The 24,051-nt window shown below is 35.9% G+C and overlaps 1 protein-coding gene across 4 annotated transcripts in view; it reads left to right on the top strand.

Moving 5' to 3' along the window:
- Positions 1–1,906: 1,906 nt before the first annotated feature.
- DCL2 (dicer-like 2) overlaps positions 1,907–24,051 on the top strand; it is a 37,145-nt gene continuing 15,000 nt past the window's right edge. The window contains exons 1-19 of one of the 4 annotated variants that reach the window (XM_086447409.1): positions 1,907–2,053; positions 2,140–2,209; positions 2,322–2,499; positions 2,614–2,727; positions 2,837–2,971; positions 4,216–4,300; positions 4,746–4,810; positions 6,569–6,703; positions 6,812–6,940; positions 7,027–7,168; positions 7,597–7,696; positions 8,043–8,235; positions 8,308–8,468; positions 9,257–9,475; positions 9,578–9,804; positions 10,600–10,874; positions 10,997–11,448; positions 12,320–12,423; positions 22,766–22,962. In XM_086447409.1, coding sequence (XP_086303535.1) covers positions 1,954–2,053; positions 2,140–2,209; positions 2,322–2,499; positions 2,614–2,727; positions 2,837–2,971; positions 4,216–4,300; positions 4,746–4,810; positions 6,569–6,703; positions 6,812–6,940; positions 7,027–7,168; positions 7,597–7,696; positions 8,043–8,235; positions 8,308–8,468; positions 9,257–9,475; positions 9,578–9,804; positions 10,600–10,874; positions 10,997–11,448; positions 12,320–12,423; positions 22,766–22,962 — 3,081 coding nt within the window. In that variant the 5' untranslated portion in view covers positions 1,907–1,953. The remainder of the gene's footprint in view (positions 2,054–2,139; positions 2,210–2,321; positions 2,500–2,613; positions 2,728–2,836; positions 2,972–4,215; positions 4,301–4,745; positions 4,811–6,568; positions 6,704–6,811; positions 6,941–7,026; positions 7,169–7,596; positions 7,697–8,042; positions 8,236–8,307; positions 8,469–9,256; positions 9,476–9,577; positions 9,805–10,599; positions 10,875–10,996; positions 11,449–12,319; positions 12,424–22,765; positions 22,963–24,051) is intronic. The other 3 variants (XM_086447411.1, XM_086447410.1, XM_086447412.1) reach the window with 3 other exon arrangements.

The following is a 24,051-nucleotide window of genomic DNA, read 5'->3' on the forward strand; positions in this document are numbered from 1 at the left end:
GGTTTACCTATCTGGTCTTGGGTGGCCTTGGGGAGTTGTTGTTCTTAGGATTGGTACATCCAAACTTCAGGTGACCCAACACTCCACAAGAATGTCATGTGACAAGTTTAACATGCTTTTCATTGGAGTTAGATGATTCTCCATGCATAAAGATAGTGGTGAAGGAGGTACAGTTGCAGTATACCTATTATAACCCAAGCTTCCTCTATCCCCATAAGGCTTTTGAACTCGTAAAAGTTCTCAAGCTCTATACTACTCTGAGTATAGTTACGTTCCAATCTAGCATTCTAAGATTGTAGCTCATTGACTTTCGATTTTAGTTTCTCGATTTCTTCATGAGTCCTAGAAAGTTCAATGTTTAGTTGAGCTATTGTGGCATTTGCCGTGTTAAGATAAGTCTTAAGAAGATTGTTCATTCTTGTGAATAAGTCATCTTTCTCATCAAAAATCTTCTCGAATTGTGTGAGAAGGCTGGATTGTCTTTCGTTGGCTGTTTCAAGTTTTATTTTGATTTCTTTCAATTAAAGCCCTAAAAAGCGTTTGTCCTTGATAGCTTTGTGTGAGAAAGCTGGATTGTCTTTCGTTAGTTGTTTCAAGTTGTATTTTGATTTCTAGTTTTAGCTTTTCTTGACCATGTTTTTTGGTCAGTTTGACATGGCATACGACTAACTTGTTATAAGTTGACTGAATATCCATGTCTTCATCATCATCACCATCCTCTTCTTCTTCATATGAGGAGGTGTCATGAGGGGAGGTAGGTTGATATAACTATTCATTTGCCTCATCTTCATCCACTTCTGGGATGGAATAGGTAGTGGACGCCATAAGGATCCTAAGGGTGTTGTAGTCTTTAGAGTCTAAAGACGTAACTTGTTCTTTCTCACCCTTTGACTCATTTGAGTCATCCCACGTGGCTTTTGCAGCCATGTTTGTGCCCTTAGCCATGCTAATCCACTTTATAATGTGGAAAAATTATAATTACTAAAATATAAATTCATATTAATAAATAATTTCAAACTAGTTAAATGGTTAATCTAATGTGAGATTAGTTGACCTTGGCTTTCGATCTCCAATTCCCATCATACAATCACTTTTTTTTTTAATATCATTAAATAAAATAAAAAAAAGATAATGAGAAATGTGGGGTGACTTGATGCGTTCACAAACGATATTGATATGGGTCCTTCGGTGATTTTTTTTAAAATGATCCCTAGGACTAAGGGGTATTAATGGCGGTCTGTTCCCAAGGCACTGAGAACCATAACCATTAAATTTTTTTGGTTTCAATTGTTATCAATTGAGGATCCAATTCCAAAATAAATGAAATCAGAACTGCCAAAAAATATGGATACCCATTGATTCTGATTCTCAAGAAAAAAGTATTTCAAATCATTATAAAAAAAAAATTCCTTTTAAAAGATAAACATATTATCTATAAAATTATTAACTTAATTATAATTTATTATACTAAAAATATAAATTAATAATTTTTTCAAAAAAATATTTTTATAAGTAATAAATTTTTAGAAGAAATGTGAAATTTTTTTAAAAACTTCAATCCATAGTATATGTGAAAATTTTAATATAATATATAATAATATCTTAAATCATCTATTTATAATATAAAAAGAAATGACAGAATAAGTATGGTTTTGAGTGCATGTAGATTTTTGTCCGGTAGAATCTAATGATTTCGATTTCAATATTCTTGTTCTTATTTATATTGCTTTCGGTGTTTGGTTCTATTTTAGACCCGACTTTAATAGAATCGGAATCGAAATTGAAATTGAAAATCCGGTGGTTGGACTCGGTTAAATAGGCACCCATTGACGCCACTTCCTAGGAATTTTGATGGAGTCCGCCGTACGTTGTACATTTCCACGTGGAAAAAGAGTTAACTTTAATGTGGACTTCCTGGCGAAGGAACATACATACGTGACATGACATGAACGAATGTTCATCTTTTGGAACTTTGGAAACTTGGTTGGAAAGGAACCACAATTTACTTTAATTTCCAGTGACTTGGACTTGGACGAGTTGTATTTAATGAGAGGTAAGGCTTTTTTCCATTCCAGTAGCCTGCTTGCTATCTATCGATTTACGAACAAACCCGAACTGAACTTAACACTCGAATAACAGCAGCGATGGAAGGCGAGATAACGAACCAAATCCCAATCCCTCCTGATGATCCCATCACCTTTGCTCGAAGGTTTGTTTTTATTTTTATTTTAAACTTTAGTAGTGACTGACTAGTGAATGGTGATAGTATATTTTTTATTCTTCATTGATTTGTTGGATTGATATTGAATGATTGAAAACAGTTACCAGTTGGAAGCACTACAGAAAGCGATGAAAGATAATACAATAGCTTTCCTTGAGACTGGTTCTGGAAAAACTCTTATTGCGATCATGTTGATTCGCACTTATGCTTATTTAATCAGAAAACCCTCTCAGTTCATTGCCGTCTTCTTGGTTCCTACTGTTGTTTTGGTCACTCAAGTAACCCCTCTCTCTCTCTCTCTCTCTGTCTCTCTCTGTTGTATTTTATCATTCTTATCAAATGTCCTTTTTTTTTTAAAAAAAAAAATTTATTTTTTATTTGTTTGTAAATAGCAAGCTCAAGCTGTGGAATTTTACACCGATTTGAAAGTAGGAAAATACTGGGGAGACATGGGAGTAGATTATTGGGACGCTTTGACTTGGAAGAATGAGCTTGACAAGTACGAGGTAAGACACACAGTTCTTTTTTTCCAATTCACATTTCAGACTTGTTTGTTTAATTGATTATTTTTGGGTTAAGCCCCCCCCCCCCCCCCCCCCCCCCTTTTGTTTGTAGGTGTTTGTGATGACACCCCAAATTTTGCTTGATGCCTTGAGGCATAGCTTTTTTAAGATAGATGATATAAAGTTGTTAATATTTGATGAATGCCACAATGCAAGAGGCAGAACCCCTTATGCTTGCATTTTGAGGGTGAGTTACTTATTTGTACTTAATCTATTCATTTATGTTATTGTTTTATGATGGGCTACCACTATCAAAATTAAAAAAAAAAAAAAATTGCATGTCAATTAAAAAAGACATAATGTTTGATTCTGTTTTACTAGTTAGTTTTGTGTTTTAAGCCAACACATTTAATATTGCAATTAATGTTGAAATTTCGACTAATTGATATTTATATTTCGCTAAAATTTTCAAATGTGGTTGTCATGGGAAGGGTAAGAGGAATTTCTCATTGGATTAGCTAATGACTGCTAATACATTTTTTTTTCCTTGTGAAGTTAACACATAAAACTGCAAATGCTGATGCATTTATCATATGAAGTTATCAAGAGAACCCTCTTTAACTTTTATGTTCCCAATTTTTTTTTATGTATATTTTACTTGGGGTATAATCTTATCAGATGTGTGAAGGGACCTTACACTTTCAATGTAGAATTTGTACTTGAATTGATAAAAAACATTAAGAACTAACAATAAATTAGTAAAAAAAAATGGGTTGTTAGAATTGTTTGACAGTTCTAATCCCAATCTGCAAGAATCCTTAGAATGAGATTTTGGATTCTTCTATTACTATGTGATACCCCCCAAGCCCCCTCTCTCTCTCCCCCCCCCCCCCCCCCCCCCCCCCCCCCCAAAAAAAAAAAAAAAAAAAAAAAAAAAAAAAATGATAATTTGTTATTGCTAATGCATCAATGAAAACAGATATTGCATAATTCTCTGTTAGTCATCTAAGAAACACTATGTTGGTAGATTGTAAGTAACACTATATTTGAGTAGTGACATTTCTTTTGCCATCAATACACAATCTTTCTTTTCAAGAATAACTCACTGGTTGTTGTCCTACAATATTTTAAGAGAATGATTTTTAATATAAAAAATAAAGCCCTGAGTTTTTCTGTTCTTTCACTTCAAATATGCCCTGAGACTTTTCACACAGTCTCGTTAAGTTGCCTCTTTTCTATCTTGTACATGTGGAGTTCTGTTTTTCTTTGGACAAATTACAATGTAACTTTGAGGTCTTGGGTTCAAGTCCAGCTTATCAATCTGAAAAATGAAGATCATGAAATCAGTAATGGTACCATCCAACCATACAAAAGGATTGAAAAGTGGTTGCCATTACTTGATGTATTCCTATGTTCATACTTCGTAATGTGACTCTTCTATGTGCATTTACACTAAATAGTAGTTTCTTGATGGACTTTTTGCCACGACAGGAGTTCTATCATCCACAGTTACGTTCTAATTCTACTCAGCTTCCTAGGATATTTGGAATGACTGCTTCCCCTATAAAGGCTAAAGGTATGCCTTTTTTGAAGGTTACTCTATTTTTTTTTCTTTTAAGTTCTCCATTCATAATCTCTCTTGGCTTAGGTGGTGGGGTTTTATAATGCACCTAAAAATTCTTGGAAGATCTTGTTCGTAATGGACTCTTTTCCATCTTGTGGTTATTAAATGCCCATACATGTATACATATTTATAATTGGTGAAGATAAATTTTTAACTTATAAAAAAAAAAGATAATTGGTGAAGATACAAAAGCAGATAATTTTTTTGGTCAAGTTATTTGACCAGAGGTAAATTCAGCACAAAAGTTCTTACACAGATGGTAAAATTTATCTGGGTAAGTAAATATTTCAAAATTGGATTTGGTTTGTAATTTGACCAAAAATTTTCTGACTATGTAAAACATCCTTTATAATTTATATTTTACACACACACTTACTAATGCTTTCTTTTGCTACAGGCTCAAGCTCATCAAATATCTATGCTAAACAGATTCTTGAACTTGAGCGTCTTATGAATTCAAAGGTTGCTTGACTATAATTCATTATTCTTTTAACACAGATGGTCATTTCATCTTGCATCATGGTAGTTTCATTGACTTGTCAAGGTTTAATTTTCCTTCCTTTATCGATTTGCCTCTAAAACACATTATTTTCATTTGTTTTGAATTCAGACAGTTAATTGTAAGCTTGGAAACCTTTGATTTTCAGTCTTTTTCTTCTATCTTTTGTGCTAAATTTATGTCCACCATCCAATGTTGCGTGTTAGACTCCTCCCTTAGGAGGATCATATCATATCTGCATTTTAAACATTCTTTTCTCACAACAATTTTTTTTATTAATCTTATTTATCCACCTTTTTTTTTTAAATCTCTAGAGATATGTCTTCCCTTTTGAAGATAAGTTTGAAAAGAGAGAATTAAAACCTTCATATGACTTTTATTGAATTAGAGAAAGCATTTGACAAAGAACCTAGAGGCTACTTTGGCGAGTATTAGGAAGGAATGGATTTCCAAGTGGATACATTGACATTATTAAGGTTATTTATTTGGAGATTGTGACTAGTGAGGGAAAATGGAGAGATAGCGAATTTTTTCTAGTCACAATTGGCCTGCATCAAGGATTGATTTTGATTTCATATTTGTTTGCTCTACTTATAAGTGAAGTAACTTTCTGGTTTTTTAGTTAGTACTACTTATATTTAAGAGCCCATTACCTGAACCGTTATGTGTGTGTGTTGGGTGGTGGGGGTGGGGGGCATGAGCTGCTAAATCCAATAACGGCGTTAATCTCATGAATCCATCTCTATATAATCATTTTGGAGTTAGATATTGAGACATCCACTCCTTCAAATATTGCTTTGTTGTGAGCTAACCATAAAGCTCATAGAAAATATTCCTTGAGTCTGTTATACAAGATAGATTGAAGATGTATTTCTTAGAAGTAAAGCTGGATGATTAAAGTGAAAGTGTGCTTCTATAATACTATGCAATAGATGCATGTAGTAAGACTAGCCACGCTTTATGGAGCTGAATGTTGAGTAGTCAAGAAGCATCATGTTATTAAATTGAACATAGCCGAGATGAGGATGTTGTGATGGATGAGTGGAAAGACTAGGAAATATAAAATTAGAAATGAAAGCATTTGGAAAATGTAAGAATAGCTCCAATAGCCGATAAATTAATAGAAAGTCGGCTAAGATTGTTTCGGCATGTTCAACTTTTAAAATTGGATATTTTTTAAATGTTTTTGAAAATAATGGACATTATGATAACCATAAATTTAAAATTTAAAAATTCAATTTTTCTTAACTCTTTTTTAAAACTATTTTAGCGCAGATTGTGGATCCCACCTCTATAATGTAACACTGGGATATGATGGACACTACAATAATCCTGGAATTTTACCATTATGCTGAACCATTTAGCTATATACCAAGTTGGATGATCTGTTGAAGTTGACTTGTTAGATAGTGTTATTTGCATTGCGAGGATGGGTATCTATTAGAGCTCACTTAAGGAAGAGGGAGACCAAAACAAGTGTCCAAGTAGAGGGAGCCTACAAATCAAAATACAAAGTAATAAAGCATAATTTCTATAAAGAAAGCTAGGTCAACACACAAATGGATCCTTTTTTATTGATACATGATAGTATTCAGATATTCCTCTTTTATAATGTATTATATTATGCTTCAGTACCTGCTTCACAATCTTCATTTTTTTTAACTTAGTACTGCAGCATCAGTTCATTGAAACCAACATGTAATTTTCTTTTTGGCGTGAAGGTATATACTGTTGCTAATGAATCTGTGTTGGCCGAGTTTATACCATTTTCAACTCTAAAGCTGAAGTCTTATAAACATGTGGACCCACCAGCCTTTGGGTCATTAGTTAATCATTTGAATAGGTTAAAGATGAAGGTATCTCTCCCTCTCTCTCTCTCTCTCTCATAATCATCAAGTGTGTTATTTAAAATTATATATGCTATTTTCCTGTATAATGATGCTTGTGGTTGTGGGTTTTGTTAGCATACACAGCACCTGAAAGAGGAAAAACTTGAAGACACGGGAGAGGACTCTGCAGTGAAGAAGATAGCAAGACTATTTGCAACTTTCATGTTTTGTCTGACAGATCTTGGTGTCTGGTTGGCTTTCAAGGTATATATAATGAACGTGATTAGCTCAATCAGTTGATGTTAGAAGTTTGCTCAGGAATTTCAATCTTTTGTTGTTTTTCATGATAGGCTGCTGGGTCATTAATGTGCACAGAAACTGATATTTTTTGTCCGCAAAATGGTGGAATTGTTGAGAGAATTTTGAGAAATATCTGTGAAGATGTAGCTAAGGTGTTCTCTGCCTACATCCCATCTGGTACTTTACAACGAGGTTCTTACCTAGTTTTGTTTTCTATTTGCTTTTATCATTTTTTTATGATGATGATCTATTAAAAAAAGAGAGCTTCTATTGCCACTCCAACTTTTGCTAACGCCACCCCAAGATGTGTTTGATGATAATTGGGGTGGCGTTAGCAAAAGTTGTTGTGGCAATAGAATCTCTTGAAAACAAATCAGGTTGTATGATGTACGATAATGATCTAAAAAAATCAGGGTGTATGGTGTTTGAATCCCATTGACTTTCCAAGAAAAATGTTTGAATTTCTACAATAATTAGTGTCTTGCCATCTTGGTTGGGACTTCTGTAATTTGCATTCTTTATTTTCAAGATTATATTGGTATGGTTTTCCAATTTTTTTTTTTTTGGTTGTATTTTCTTGTTTCTGAACATATTTCATTCTTACTTTGTCCTTCACTTAGGTTCAGAATGGCGCATCGGTAAAAATATCAGTGTAGATTTTGAAGCTGGTTTTGTCAGTGCTAAAGTTAACTGTCTCATTGAATCTCTTATGGAGTACAGGTTTGCAGATATTTCCAACTTATTTTCTTTTGTAAAATGCTGTTTCTATGTTCATTGCCACACATAATATGGATTGAAGTTGTATGAAATGATTTTTAATATGTTTTGAACTCCTGGTATGATATTTCACAAGATGACAACAAATACTACACAACGTTTTCTATGCTATGTTTTCTTTTATCGATTTTCTTGATAGAATTGTGAGAGAAAGTAATTACAAGGTGACAATTTTCTCAGAAAAAGTTTCTCACTATGAGATTGAGTGTAATTAGTTGTCATTTCAAATGTGGATTACTTCATGTGGGTTGAATTTCCTTTTTTTTTTTTTTTTTGGTTTTGCTCTCAGGACAATAAAGGATTTAAGGTGTATAATATTTGTAGAAAGGGTCATTACGGCCGTTGTTCTTCAATCCTTGCTAGGCCAAGTGTTAGAGTTAAGTTGTTGGAACACAACTTACATGGCAGGCAATCGTTCAGGGCTGCAACTCCAGACCAGGAAAAAACAAATAGAAATTATTGATGCATTTCGTAAAGGCATGGTAAGTTTTTCAAATTTTTTTGTATATATTATTGTTGTTTCTGTTGTTGTAAGCTGAACCACATGTATGCAGGTGAACATCATTGTAGCTACATCAATTCTGGAGGAAGGTTTAGATGTTCAAAGCTGCAACTTGGTCATCAGATTTGATCCATCAGCCACGGTTTGCAGTTTTATACAATCACGGGGTCGTGCCAGAATGCAGGGGTCAGATTATTTATTAATTGTCCGGAGGTGACATTCTCTTTCCCTCTTTTCTGTAGAGAGCTACTATTGGCACCCCAATTTTTACTTATTACACCTCAATTAAAAATAAAGAAAATAAGCGAATAGTTTAGAATAAGTAAAAGTTGGGGTGCCAATAAAAGCTCTCTCATCTTTTTTGTTTTTGTTTTTTCGTTTCTAGATTTCTATTTTTTGGGTTTAGAATCTTATATGAGCCTAATCATAACTGTAAACAGCTACTGAAATTGTTTGAAGGAGTGTTATAATGTTTTGTAATTTGAGATTATAATTTAAGCCAGACCTTTGTAATGTTTGAAGAGTGTGTTTTAGTCTTTAATTGGGGTGGGATAAATAATTTATGAAATTGGGTGTAATAAGTAAAAGTTGTGGTGCCAATAGCAGCTCTCCTTCTTTAATAAAATCTTATACTAAAAAAATCTCTTCATCTTCCCAATCTGTCTGTACAATTTGTTCGTTGAACTTATGTTGTACTCAAGATTTGTTCTGTTATATACATGCATGTCTTTATCATTCTGTTCTTGCATACTAGAAAGATTTTGTACTTAGTCACTTTCGATGTTTCTGGAGTACTGTCCTCTTCAGTTCTGTGCTCTGCTTGTACAAATTATAAAAAATATTTATGACAAAGAAACCTATTCAATAGATGATTTCTATTTTTGTTTGTTCCGTAGTTGTCTTTTTAGATAATATTAAAGGATAGAGATGGACATGGTAAAGTTGGGACATATGTCATCTTACGTATCTCAGCTTCTTTGTTTTTTTTTTCTTTTTTATAGTGGGGATGCTTCTGCACTTTCGAAGGTAAATAATTATCTTGCGAGTGGAGATATTATGCGAGAGGAATCTTTACGCTATTCATCCCAACCATGTGAACCACTTGAAATTGAATGGTATGACAAGGAATATTATCGTGTTGAAACTACAAGAGCAGTTGTGACTTTGAGTTCTAGTGTTGCTTTGATATACTTCTATTGTTCACGGCTCCCTTCTGATGGGTATATTCTCAAGATCTTTGTCACTACTATTATGATTGCTATCATACTTCCATTTAAGATCTTGTGTTTAGATTTTTTTTATTTTAAATTTCTTGTTTATAGGTATTTTAGACCAGCTCCTATGTTCCTTATTGATAAGGAATCCAAGTTTTGCACCTTACATCTTCCGAAGAACTGCCCAATACAGACTGTTCGTGTCGAAGGTGAAAAAGATATGCTCAAGAAGATTGCATGTCTTGAAGCCTGCAAGGAGCTTCATAAGGCTGGTGCTCTTACTGATAATCTTTTACCATTGTTAGTTGAGGAGGATGTTGATGCACAAGATTCTGGTAACTATACTGTTCCATGTTAGTCTGTTGATATGCTGTCCTATTGTGATTTTGAGGTTGTTACTGCTATTAGCCTGCAAGGTTTTTTTTGTTAAGTCTCATCTTTGCTTCTTAAGTCTTGATTTATCAATAGTACTAAATAGGTATTTATTCCCCTAGATTCCTTTCTAATTCTGTAATTAAGTTTTTCTTAGTCCAATACCTTATACTTCTATGAATGCAGTTGTATTATTCTTGCTTGTGTTAGGTTGCCTTTTTTTTTATGCCTGTGTTTTAATTAGGGTCTGACTAGTTGCACATCAACAGTGGCTGGTTGCACTCCATTCTTAAAAATAAAAACCATTTTTTGTTTTTGTTTTTATTCTTTCTCTAAACCTACAAGTTGCACTTCATTAGGATAACCTACTACTAGTTCTTATTCCTGTTTTTGCTCAAGTTCTCTTTGTTTTAAGATATTTCATTATTTATTCATTTTGTTATTTTTTTAAGGAAAACATGTCTTGATTCCTTGCAAAACTTGATAAAAAATTGATTGTCTTTTTTGCAAATTTTTTTGAACAAGCAATAATTTTCGTGGACATGGTTGAAGAAGAATGAAAAAATGAGTGCACCCTTTTTTAATTTTTTGATGTGCAATCATACAAATGGAGTGCAAGAGTGGATTTTTTAGAGGAATGCAGATGGTAACGGGTGTTGTTCAACTAGTCAGTGCCTTTAATAATGGTGTTTCTTTAAAATATTTCTGTGAAAAAACATTTTCTCATTTAGCTTATGTTTGAATTGTTTTCTGTACAGGGGATATATCATATGATTATGAACAAGTCAAATATTACCCTGGAGAACTAGTGAGTCATTGGCCATCCTCTTCTGGGGAGCTCTACCATTGCTACTCAATTGGCCTAAAACGGAATTTTGACTATGATGTTCCCTTCAGAGATATTAGTCTTTTAGTACGGTGTTCCATGGAATCTGATTTTGAAAATATGGAATTTGAGTTGGAAATTGATAGGGGTTCTGTAAGTGTGAATGTGGTTTACGCCGGTACTACTATTTATCTTAGTTCTGAACAGGTAACAAATGTCACTTTGATTGCTCTAATTTAGGTATTACTTACTAGGAAGTATAGAAGTTCAAAACTTTTATTTTTATTTTTATTTTTATTCTTATTGGTTTTAGTATTATTTGCTGGCAGGTTCTTATGGCTAGAAAGTTCCAGATCACTATTTTAAGGGTACTTATCGGCCATAATTTGAATAAATTGATGGATGCTTTAGATGGACTTCATCAAAAGGATACTCTTCCAAGGATTAATTATTTATTACTCCCATCTGTCGGTTGCGATCGAAAACCTTCAATTATTGACTGGGACTGTGTTAAGCCTTCAATTTTCTCGTGCACCACAAGTCACTCTCCTGAACATTTCTGGAGCTGTCACAGGGATTATTGTTCTTCCGAGAATGGTCATTATATGCAGACAAAAGATGGTGTAGTTTGTAGATGCATGCTTGCGAACTCTTTAGTGACCACTCCTCATAATGGTTATATATATTGCGTCACTGGTATCATAGATGACTTGGATGGGACCTCATTTATGAGATCGAAAGGCAAAGATGCTCTCACGTATAAGAAATATTATCAATCTCGGTGAGTACCTGTTGGTTCCTTTGTCAAATGCAAGGTATTGAATTTCAGGTTTGATACATATTTCACTCAGCTTGGAATGGATTGATGGAAATAATGTGGAAATGTTGAGGAAATTTTCATTGAAACTATATAAAATGGTAAAATGGGTATGACACTCATTAGTCATAAAAAATATATGGAAGGTGGAAATGAAGATAAATAGTGTTCCAATACAACTTGGAGCAGATATGGAATGGTCTGCCCACTAAAGATTATATTATACATGAAAATTAGACTATTCATCCATACTTGAAACACTTGCTTAAATAAATAGATTATTTGTACTTCATTCATGTATTTTATACAAAATTTATCTTTAGATATACTTGACTAAATTCCTCATATATCCAGCCAATCAGAACATGGACTGTTATATACATCTTTATACCTATGTGATAATATACTTAGAATACATCTAAACAATGATATATGTCAAATAATGACTGACTTTGATCTTTAATTGTAAAAATCCTTTCAATGTGAATTTATTAATTTTTGATATTTTAATATAAATGTTACATTAAGAGTAATTTTTCAAGAATGGAAATTTCAACTGAAATTTACTTGGCTGTAGAAATATTTCTATCGAAACCTTTGTATAATATACTTGAATCTTATTATTTTGGTCTGAATGTACTGTTCACTGAACTATTTTTCTAATGAACAGTGATTTCCATTGAAATGCATAAACAAAAAAATATCAGATGAGCTTCTTGAATGGCCTTTTGAGAAAGGAAATATTTTGATAAATTTAGTTGAAATATGTCAAAATTTATACATGGTCAAAAACCATATCACTTCATGATGATCCAATTCCTGGTTCCAATGACAGGCATGATATCAACTTGCATTATGAAGACGCATCATTGTTGAGTGCGAGACATATTTTTACTGTGCGAAATTGGTTACAAAGATGTGAATATCATAAAGAGAAAGGTGTGGCTATTTCTTCTTCTTCTTTGTTTTTTTTGTCTGTACTGCATCTACGATGCAATAACATATTTATATTTGCATTTAGTGGCTCTTCGTTGAAACAATTTCAATCCCATCATTCTTTTCCTTTCATAGCCAAATGGTCTTTTGCAATGAGTGTCTACTATGGTCCAAAATATATTTCATTATTCAAAATAATATCATTTCTTTATGCATCATAGTTTTAGCATTGTTAAACGTTGAAATAATTTAGTGTAATTTATTTTGTAGCTGTTTAAGAGATTAGGTGATACATGACTAGCAATAAAACTAGTACTGGGTGAGTAGATATGATCAGTGCTTGTGCACCCCATGTTGGATTAGGATATGTCATAAAGAAATAATTTTGGGAAGGAGATGGAAGAATTAATCCTAAGAATTGCCAATAAGATGATAATTATGAGACTCAAATGGATTAGGCGCAAAAAATGATACGAGAAAGGATGTGGGAGGAAATGGGGATTCTCCATACTTTGTATCTGTTTTTAGTATACAGGTTTTTTAAATCACTGTTGAGTTTGTTTGATTTGGCATGGGTGTATCTCCTAAGGATTCTGATATGCTTTTAAAAATTGACTCGGGAAGGTGCTATACAAATGGCATTGCAGAAGTTTGAGGTACAATATTCACTTTGCATTTTACTCGTTGCGGTTGGCCACAAACTATTTAGGCAAAACGAAAATGCAATTGATGATTACTTTTATGTCTTATTCAAAACTTAAGGCATCCTTTCCTTCTTCCCTATTTTCTTTGATGTGTAAGTTGGACTTCAAACCACGGCCTCAAAGTTGCAATGCAAATATGCCAACGAAGTTATATGGGTCCAAAGCCCCCAAAAGTAGGGCAATCTTCACCCTGTAGGATACTAAGCTAGCAGCCCCTCTTGAAGCGTAGACATAAAGGACTTGGATTTGTGAAGTATAGGTGATTTTTCGGATCCTCCACTCCTAGAGATTCTTACCACTGATGATGCTTTGATCGTTGAATTTTGTGTTGCCTTAAATGCTTGTCCTTTTTGATAGAACCTTTTTTTCCAACCGTATTCTCCATCAATTACACCTGAAAAGAAGACAACGGTGTGGTATTGACCAAAGGGCTTCTGAAGATCAAGTTAGTACTTGATAGAAAATGTAGAGCAAAGAGAAGAAGTTTAGAAGCAGACATTTGAAGAGTGTTATGCCTTGGGTTTGAGTGGGAGGAGTCTTCTTATTATAGAGTTGGCTTATTAATACAGAGCATTGAACTCAAATGTAACACAAGAATTTATAGAATAGAATAGTCAAGTCCTAATGAGGCTTGGCAAAGTATTTATAATAATAAGAGTGAATGGATATAAACATAACAAAAGGACATAACAAAAACTATAAACATAACAAAAGGACATAAAACTAAACAGAATTTATTACAATACTCCCCCTCAAGCTGGTAGAAATATATCAACTAAGTCTAGCTTGACAAGATGAGAGGGTAACAGAAGGTCCAACAGAATTCGTAAGCATGTCGGCAAATATTATCTGAAGAGCACCAGATCGAACTTTTTCCTTGAGAAAGTAAACATCAACCTTTATATGCTTGATTCTTTCATGAAGGAAAGAGTAAGAAACAAGCATAATAGCAGACTTGTTGTCACAAAACAGTGTGAATGAACTATAAATGGGAAATCTTAGCTTCGTCAGCAAAGATCGAAGCCAAATAAGCTTACATGTGCCAAGGGCCATAGCTCGATACTCAACTTCAACAGAAGAATGAGAAATCACATTCTGTTTCTTACTTTTTCACGAGATCAGGTTACCACCATGCAAGTATAGAAGTCAGAGGTATATCTCCTATTCGTAATAGAACTAGCATAATCAGCGTCAAAGAAGCAAGACAAATGAGGTTGAGCAGTAGATGAATAAAAAAGGCCAAGACCTGGATGTGATTTCAAATAGCGAATAACACAATAAAGATCAAGGTGAAAAGTTCTCGGAGCATGCATGAACTGACCGACCACACTAGCGGAAAAAGTCAAATCTGGTCTAATGTTAGTTAGATAAATCAAGTGATCTACGAGTCTCTAATAAGAAGAGGGATCAGATAATAGCTTGTTAGATTCGGCATGAAGATGATGATTCTGATCCATAAGAGAGGAAGCAGGTTGACAATAAAGCATACCAGTGTCTTGAAGAAGATCCAATATGTATTTGCGATGGGATAGCAAAATACCATGACAAGAGCGGACCACTTCTATCCTCAAGAAATACTTAAGAGGACTCAAGTCCTTAACCTCAAAGGCACGTCCCAATATCATCTTTGTCCTCTCAATCCACTGGGCATCGTCTCTAGTCAGGATAATATCATTCACATAAACCAGAACAATAACACAATGACCATCAAAACCTCAACGAACAAAACATGTATGATCTGAATGGCACCAGGAGAACTCCAAAGATAAAATGACATTAGAAAAATGTTGAAACCAAGCTCGCAGAGGCTGCTTCAATCCATATAGAAATAGGTCTGAGTGAGAGCTGACCACAAAGATGTAACAGTCTCATGGTACATAAACATACTATAGATGCACTGTTCCAGGGAATCAAACGGCCATCCAAGAATAGTGCAATTGTTGATTTCCCATTGTTTAAATTTGGGATCGGTCGTGGGAGTCTTATTAATAGTACCCAAAAGCCATCCAAATTTGTTGCTACTTCCCAAGTAGAGTCTCGCAGACTGAGACCAAGACTGAAAATTTCGACCATCTAGTAGAGCACTAGTAATGTTGGGCTGAAGAGTTGTGCTCAAAAGAAGTATGAGATTTCTTGTTCTTTTGATTCGATGCCATAACTCATAAAGGCAAAGAGATAAAAAAAAAATAGTAGAACAAGAAGCAAAGGTAGATAGGCTCCAAGAGCTCACGAGAATCCAGGAGAAAAGAGGGAAAAAGAGGAAAGTGAGGCACTCACAACAGCCTCACATAAAAGAAAAGGAAGTTCTCCTCAAACTCGAAGAACAAAGAATAAAGCAGAAAATTTGGCTTGAAGGGAGGTCTTTCACAAACCTAAATCCAGTTTGCAATCATCGAGAGGGGCAAAAAACAACACTATTCCATAGCAACCAATCACAAAAAACAGACCCATAGAGCAGCCCACAATGTTCTTACTTTAACTAGTAGCCTTATTGCAGCAGCCAAGTCGACTCTAACCAGTAGCCTTATTGCAGCAGCAGCCAAGTCGCAACCCACGACTCTAGTGCATGACCCATCAGCCTTATCGCAGCAGTAGTCAAGTCGCAACTAACACAGCAGTGCTGTCAAAATAACAGCCCTAACGCAGCAGCAACCAAGTCGCAATAGCAGCCCAGCCCTAACACATCAGCAGCCAAGTCGCAATAGCAGCCCTAGTCAAGTTGCAACTAACACAACAGTAGCCAAGTGCAATAGCAGCCTTATCGCAGAATGTGATTAGGTTATCTCGGGCCGAAAGTAAAAAAAAACAAAAACAAAAAACCCCGAAGGGGAAACACCCACACAAACCTGCTGATAGGTTTGTGTTGTCTCACGATCTAAAGAATAGGTGGGAGGAGAAGAAAGAAGAGAGGAGGGGAGGGTGGCGACAACGATGGAACTTCAATAACCCAAAACCAACGATGAAAAACCCAAGAGGGGCTGCCGATGGGTTCTCTAGAGGCTCTGATACCAACAATAATTTGTAGAATAGAATTGTCAAGTCCCAATGAGGGCTTGGTAGAGTATTTATAATAATAAGAGTGAATGGACATAAATGCCCTTACAAGTAAAAAATTAGAAACATAACAAGACGTAAAACTAAACATAATATATTGCAATGGTAACCACTTTCCAAGTTACCTAGTATTAAATTCATTGATTACCCATGATGTCATTATGGCCTTAAAGCTCCGCTCATGTTTTTTGTAACTGACATGAGGAGTTGTTTTTATTTTGTAACTGCTTCAACTCAATTCTTCGAGTTGACTCAATCATGTTATGCAATTGCGATTTATCCTGACAATAATGTTCTTGGGTATTATTTGATGGTAATTCCTCCCTTTGTCACTACTTGTGTAGCCTTAAGAGTAGAATTTGTAAATTTAGGGAATCTGGATCAATGTGAATTAATATTGAAGGGGTTGAACCTCTTACGGAGTTTGTATCAACTTTCTAGTTGGTGAAGAGGAATTGGTTCCTTGTGGAAGCCGAATTACATTATCTTTTTATATATAATGATGTGGGGTTGACTCCTTACAGGGGACAAATCACCTTTGGATGGTACATTAAGGGATCATCTCTTTAAAGGGGTCGAACGAGAAGAATTTTAGAAGAGAAATCACAAGTCTCATAATGAGAGCTTGGTATATATTTATAACCCATAATAAGGGAATGGACATAAATGCCCTTACACAGAAAGAATAATATAAATAAATTCATATAAATCAAAGTAGAACTAACTATCTATCCTAATAGTTCCAATATTCCCCCTCAAGCGGGGGCAAATATATCAACTAGGCCTAGCTTGGCGAGATGAGAGTTTGTGACAGAAGGTTCAACAGACTTTGTAAGCATATCGGCTAGTTGATCTGAAGAAGAAACAAAGATTGTCTTAAGTGCACCAGATCGAACTTTTTCCCTGAGAAAGTGAACATCAACCTCGATGTGCTTAGTCCTTTCGTGAAGGACTGAGTCAGATACAAGCATGATCGCAGGCTTGTTGTCACAGAATAGCGAGGAGGAACCAACAATAGGAAATCCTAACTCTGTTAGCAAAGATTTAAGTCAAAGAAGCTCACATGTGCCAAGGGTCATAGCACGATACTCAGCTTTAGCAGAGGAACGAGAAACCACGCTCTGGTTTTTACTTTTTCATGAGATAAGATTACTACCATAGAAAGTACAGAAACTAGATATAGATCTCCTATTGGTAAGAGAACTTGCATAATCAGCATCAGTGAAACATGACAGATGTGGCTGAGCAGTAGATGAATAAAATAAGCCTAGACCAGGACGAGACTTCAAGTAGCGAAGGATACAATACATGATATCAAAATGAGAGGTATGTGGAGCATGCATAAACTGACTGACTACACTAATTGCGAAGGTCAAATCCTGTCTAGTGTTAGTCAGATAAATCAAATAGTCTATAAGTCTCTGGTAAGATGAAGGACCAGATAAAAGTTCCCCAGATTCAGCATGTAGGCGATGATTCTGATCCATTGGGGAAGAGGTAGGACGACAACCAAGCATATCAGTGTCCTGAAGAAGGTCCAATGTGTATTTACGTTGAGATAACGAAATATCACGGCATGAGCGGACTATCTCTAACCCCAAAAAGTACTTGAGGGGACTTAAGTCCTTAACTTCAAAAGCACTACCCAACTGCCTCTTAACCCGGTCAATCCACTATGCATCATCTCCAGTTACTATAATATCATCCACATAAACCAAGACAATGATATTGCGGCCATCTACTCCTCGTCGAATAAAGCAATTATGGTCGGAGTGGCATCTAGAAAATCCCATAGATAAAATGAACTTAGAGAAACATTGGAACCAGGCTTGTGGAGATTACCTTAGGCCATACAGGGATTTAAGAAGGCAACAAATTTTCCCAGAATACTCACCCTGAACACGAAATCCAGGAGGGGGATCCATATAAATGACCTCTGTCAGATCACCATTTAGAAAGGCATTCTTCACATTAAGCTAGCGAAAAGGCCATGAATGATAGGCCGCTAAAGAGATAAGTAAACAGACAGTAGACAGTTTGGCTACAGGGGTAAATGTGGCTCCAAAGTCCCTTCCCGGAGTTTGCGTAAATCCCTTAGCGACGAGTCGAGCCTTGTAGCGATCAACATTATCATCTGCAAGATACTTGACTGTGAAAACCTATTTACAACCAATAGTCCGCTCCCCAGAAGGAAGAGAAACAAGATCCCAGGTTTGATTCTTCTACAATGCATCGATCTCAATAGTCATGGCTCTAGTCCACATAAGATCACGTAAAGCCTCAGATACAGACCTAGGAACCCGAATAGAGTCTGTGGTGGCAAGATAAGCTTGATAGAAAGGAAAAAGACCCTGATAAGAAACAAATTGGGCGTTAAGGTGATCAGTAACACACCCTCGCTTAACTTTGCGAAGTGCAATAGGTAAGTGAGAGTCAGAAATAGAAGGAATAGGTGTAAATGTAGAAGGGGATATACCTGAGTCCAAGGAGGAGGTTGTCAAAGTTTGAGAGGGGGGAGGGCGACGAGAGTGAACTTGCAGTGGTGGCGGTGAAGATGGAGATGAAGAGAAAACTGGATATGGTAGCACTATTGGAGAAGAATCCTGCAAAGGAGAAGAGTCCTGCAAAGAAGATGAAGTACAAAAATATGGAACATTTTAAAAAAATGTGACATCCCGAGAATGAATAATAGATGAGAGAGGGGATTATAGCACCGATACCCTTTTGACATAGAAGAGTAACCTAAGAAGACACAACGGGTAGCTTTGTCATTTAGTTTGGTGATATAAGGAGTTCTATCCTGAACAAAGCAGGTACACCCAAAAACTCTAGGTGTAATAGGGAAGAGAGTATTATCAGGTCAATTCAGAACACAATTCAGGAGGAAAACAGTAGTAAGAACTGCAATATTCCAATATGACTTGGGAACATGCATCCCTCGCAGAAGGCAATAGACGATGTTCATGAGGTGGTGATTCTTACGTTCCGCAACCCCGTTTTGCTCAGGAGTGTATGGGCAGGTTAACTGATGAAGCATACCACGCTCATGGAGATGGGAGCGAATCCCATTAGAAATATATTCCTCGCCATTATCTGTTCTAAGGGATTTGACGATAATGTTGTATTGAGTTTGAATCATTTTAAGGAAATTAACAAAAATAGGTAGTACCTCAGAGGGAGAACGCATTAAGTAAACCCAAGTACAACGAGAATAGTCATCAATAAATGTAATATAATATCTATAACCATTAAAAGCAGAACCAGGGGAAGGCCCCCACACATCAGAATGAACCAAATAAAAAATAACATTAACTCTATGCATGCAAGGAACATAAGAGGTACGTGTGTGTTTAGAAAGCTCACACATAGAGCACTGAAATTTGTGTCCTGTTTTAAAGTAGGAAATAATGAACATAAGTACTGAAAATTAGCATGTCCTAAGCGAGCATGCCATAAGTCTAAAGTCTGAAAAGAAAAAGTATGATTTCCAGAGAGTAGGAGCACGAAAGCTGGGGCAGTAGTAGGTGGAGCTTCAAACAAGTACAACCCATCCCTCTCATATCCTTTGCCAAAAATCCTCTTCGAAGTCAGGTCCTGAAAGACACAGTGAGTAGGAAAAAATGTTACAGAACAATTAAGCGATTTTGTAATACTATTCACAGACATAAGGTTAAGAGATAAGTGTGGAACATGGAGAACATAATCAAGAGGAAAATCAAGAGTTAGAGATATAATACTTTTACTATGAACAGGAGTAAGAGACCCATTAGCAAGGCGAACCTCCTTATGAGTAATAGGAAAAATAGAAGAAACAAAATGATTGGACTTACCGGTCATGTGATCAGAGGCACCAGAATCAATGACCCAGGTCAAAGGAGCAGAGCCAGACTGAGTGGCATGAAATGCAGAAGAGATACCTGGAGGAGTGGTAACAGATGCGACTGGTGAGGATGAGGGAGTCTGAGCTCGGAGTTGATCCCGTACAACATTTGTAATCTGTATCTAAAGATGTTACAAATCAATAGTACCAAAGGAAGCATGATCAACAGAAGTAGATTCCACAACAGCAGCACGTGGCTGTCCCCCAGAAGATCTCAACAGGTGAGGATATAGCTGAAAGCAGTAGGCCTTCTCATGGCCAATCTTCCCACAATGACTACATGTAAGACCACTTCCTTTACCACACCCATGGCTCCCACGACCTCGATTTCTGGATCCTTGAGTACGGGAATTAAAAAAATCCGAATTGGTTGCAAGAGCCATTTGATCTGTATCTGGAGCGGAGATAGTGACAGAAGACTAAGTCTGAGAGGGAATGACACGGCGACGACGTTCATCGCTATCAATAGTCGCAAATGTCTCAAATAATGAAGGCAGAGGAGTGGTATTAAAGATTTGGGTCCGCAGTGCCTCAAACTCATGGCATAAACATATAAGGAACTGGTATGTCTGATGTCAAGCAATCCTCTTGACCACATACCCGGCTGCCTCTGCAGATAACTCAACCATAGACAGTGCGAGAGCTCCTCCTAACGGGATTGAAGGAATCCAAAATAATCTGCAACACTCTGATTTCCTTGGGTAGCTTGAGAATATCCCGGTAAAGTTCATAAATCCTTGAGTCATTGCGAGTATGTGCATATGTCTGAGTAAGAGTTGATCACAAAGAAGAAACAGTTTCATGATACATAAACATAGTGTAGATGCGTTGCTCCATGGAATTGAATAACCAACCAAGAATAGTGCAATTATCGATTTCCCATTATTCAAATTTGGGATTAGTGGAGAGGTTGAATCAACCAAATTAGTTGTTGTCGCAGGTTGTTGCACAGCCTTAGAAGTGTTGTAGGGTTGATTGTCAATCACCCAACAACTGTTGATGGAAAGCACTCTAGAGCATTTAGATGGAATCACAACTCATGTAAGGACCTACTGCTGCTGTCTCAGGTCATTTTAGGTTATCCAGATTTGGTCGCAGGCACTCTAGAACATGTAGGTTGAATCGCAACACAGGTATGGACCTACTGTTGTTGTCGCAGGTCACTGTAGAGCATCTAGATCTGATCGCAAGTGGGATACAGGCCTGTGGAAGCCTGTTATTGCTATCGCAGAGCACTTAAGGGCTTGTAGGTCTGATCGCAGATGAAATTCAAACCTACTGCTTCTGTCGCAAGGTATTACATGAGCCTGAAGGCTGATCGCAAGAGATTTTTGGGGCTAATAGACATGCACCCAATAGCTAAAGGGCTGATTGCCAAGAGAAACCCTAACGTAGGGTAAAAACAAATATTAATCACAGTGCAAATCTCTATTGCAGCATGTGAAGGGCTAATAAAGTCTCTATCGCAACATGCGATTAAGAAGACAAGAATCAAAAGAGAAAAAAAGGGCCCCCGAAGGGGAGAAACTCTGGATGAGGCTATTGTTAGGTGATTGGAATTAGTGAGTGAAGGAAGTAGGGAGGAGGAGGAACGGAGAGGTCTTTTTGGCTCTGATACCAAGAAGAATTTTAGAAGAGAAATCACAAGTCTCATAATGAGAGCTTGGTATATATTTATAACCCATAATAAGGGAATGAACATAAATGCCCTTACACAGAAAGAATAATAGAAATAAATTCATATAAATCAAACTAGAACTAACTATTTATTCTAATATTTCCAATAGGACATTCTTTGGACGATATATTAAGGGGTCGGCTCCTTAGAGGGGCCAAACCACCTTGGGCGAAATTAATGAAGGGTCGGCTCCCATAGGAGGCCAAACCTCCTTATGCGAGAATCATTGAAGGGTCGGCTCTTATGGAGGCCGAACCTCCTAGCCTAAATCAATAAAGGGCCTCTTCGAAGCTGAACCACTTGAGGTGTGGATCAATGAAGGGTCAGACCCCTTCCGTGGCAGAACCCGTTAAATAATTGGGTTTGGATTGTGTCGGATTGTTACCTTTTCTAATCCCGAGGATCAAATATCTTTGGTTCCTACATGAAAGAAGTACAATATTTGCTATTGTAAACCAATCGAACAACTTTGGTAACTTGGTGACTGTGGTTGGGGATGACCAAGTCAACATTGCCACCAACAATATGACATGTGTGGGAAGAGCCATAGCATTCATTTGGTCATATGGAGAGGGGTCCCAAGGGTCCACATAGATTTTGGTAATGAGAGAGGTTCAAGATTTTTCTAAAAACTATATGGAGTCAATCATGGCAGGTATTTATTTATTTATTATTATTATTATTATTTTTTTTTTGGGGGGGGGGGGGGGGGGGGGGATGAAGGGTTATGGTTCTTTCATCTCCTTTTTGTGTTTTTTATTTTATTTTATTTTATTTGAATTTTTGAGCTTAATGTTTCAAGAAGGCCACAAAACACATATCAAACTTTTAGTCCCAATTTTTTTTTATTTTAAATTTCTTGTCTTTTTGAAACAAATAACCAAATCAATTAACAATTTTTGTGTTTTTTAGGTAATTGGAAAATTGATTATTGTTTCTTTTAGTATTAATTATATGCATATTCTTGAAATTTGGAAAATTGTTACTTCTTTCCACGATTCTTAATGATATATATTTTCTCTTTTGCAGATTGGAGTAATGCTTACGTTGAATTGCCACCTGAACTCTGTGCAATCATTATGTCTCCTCTTTCAATTAGTACCTTGTATTCTTTCTCGTTAGTTCCCTCCATCATGCATCGGGTTGAGTCCATACTTCTTGCTCTTAGCCTGAAGAAACTGCAATCGAATCACTGCATGCAAAATGTTATTGTTCCAACCAAGAAGGTATCTCAGAATTGTTTCTTGAATATTATTCTAAACAATATCAGTAAACTTATTGGGCTAAAAGATAATAATCTATGTAAAAAATCCCTAGTCATGTGTTAGTGTCGAAGACTGGTACAAAGTGTCTGACAGATGATCTTCAGATACCCGATATACTGAGACATGGGTACAGTGTATTACTTATGTTGATATGCATTTTAAAAAACTTTAGTTCACGTTAAGTGTAGAGTGTAGAAAAATAAATAAATAATAGTTGAATCCCAAGAATCTGTTGCTTTTATTAAGCAAAACATGGCTTCACTAATCGGGATTCCATTCCTTAGTTTTATAAAGTAAAACATCTATTCTTATAGAAAATTACCCTTGTGATCACTTAATTTTTCCCCGAAGCATTTCATCCATATTTCCAGAAAAAAATTCCTCAAGGGACCATAACTATAATTACTGCATAAACCTAAGGTGCATGAATGTCCTAGGGATCATGGCCATGCTCCATACCTCAAAAGGTGATACCCGAAGGGAAAGTCAATTGAGATAGTTTAGTCATACGCAACAAGTACCTATGACAACCCCAATTCAACATAACACACTTGAGTTAACAAATTACTTGGGTTTAGACAGAATGAATGGCAGAACAAGATTTGCTCAGCTGACCCTAAACTAATGTTCCTCACGGTATACACCTTCTGGCATATCAGATTTTTAGAAATGGAGTGTCTTTGTTAGATAGGTAGTAAATAGTTTCATGATGGATAAGTATTTAGGATTTATGAATTATTTTTGGGTTTGAATTTTCTTTTATCCATTGATTTGTTCAGATGGTATTATGGGCAGTAGTTAGAGACCACAGCATGCACATTTATCCATCTTTTCAAGTATTTGACCACCACTTGGATTGGGCAAACCTCTATTGCTGTTTCTTAGGCAATCTGACACATTGATTTGTTGGTTTGAGTGTACTTATTAAAAAATGTAAAATAAAAAATAAAATAGATCACTACAACTAATAATTTAATGGAAAAAATTATCAAGTACCTTATATGATTCTCAGATCCAATTTGTAAAATTAATCAATGAAGAACTTATTGG

The sequence above is a fragment of the Akebia trifoliata genome, chromosome 7 (genome assembly GCF_017979445.1).
Source record: "Akebia trifoliata isolate Shusen 1 chromosome 7, ASM1797944v1, whole genome shotgun sequence".
Classification (NCBI taxonomy): domain Eukaryota; kingdom Viridiplantae; phylum Streptophyta; class Magnoliopsida; order Ranunculales; family Lardizabalaceae; genus Akebia; species Akebia trifoliata.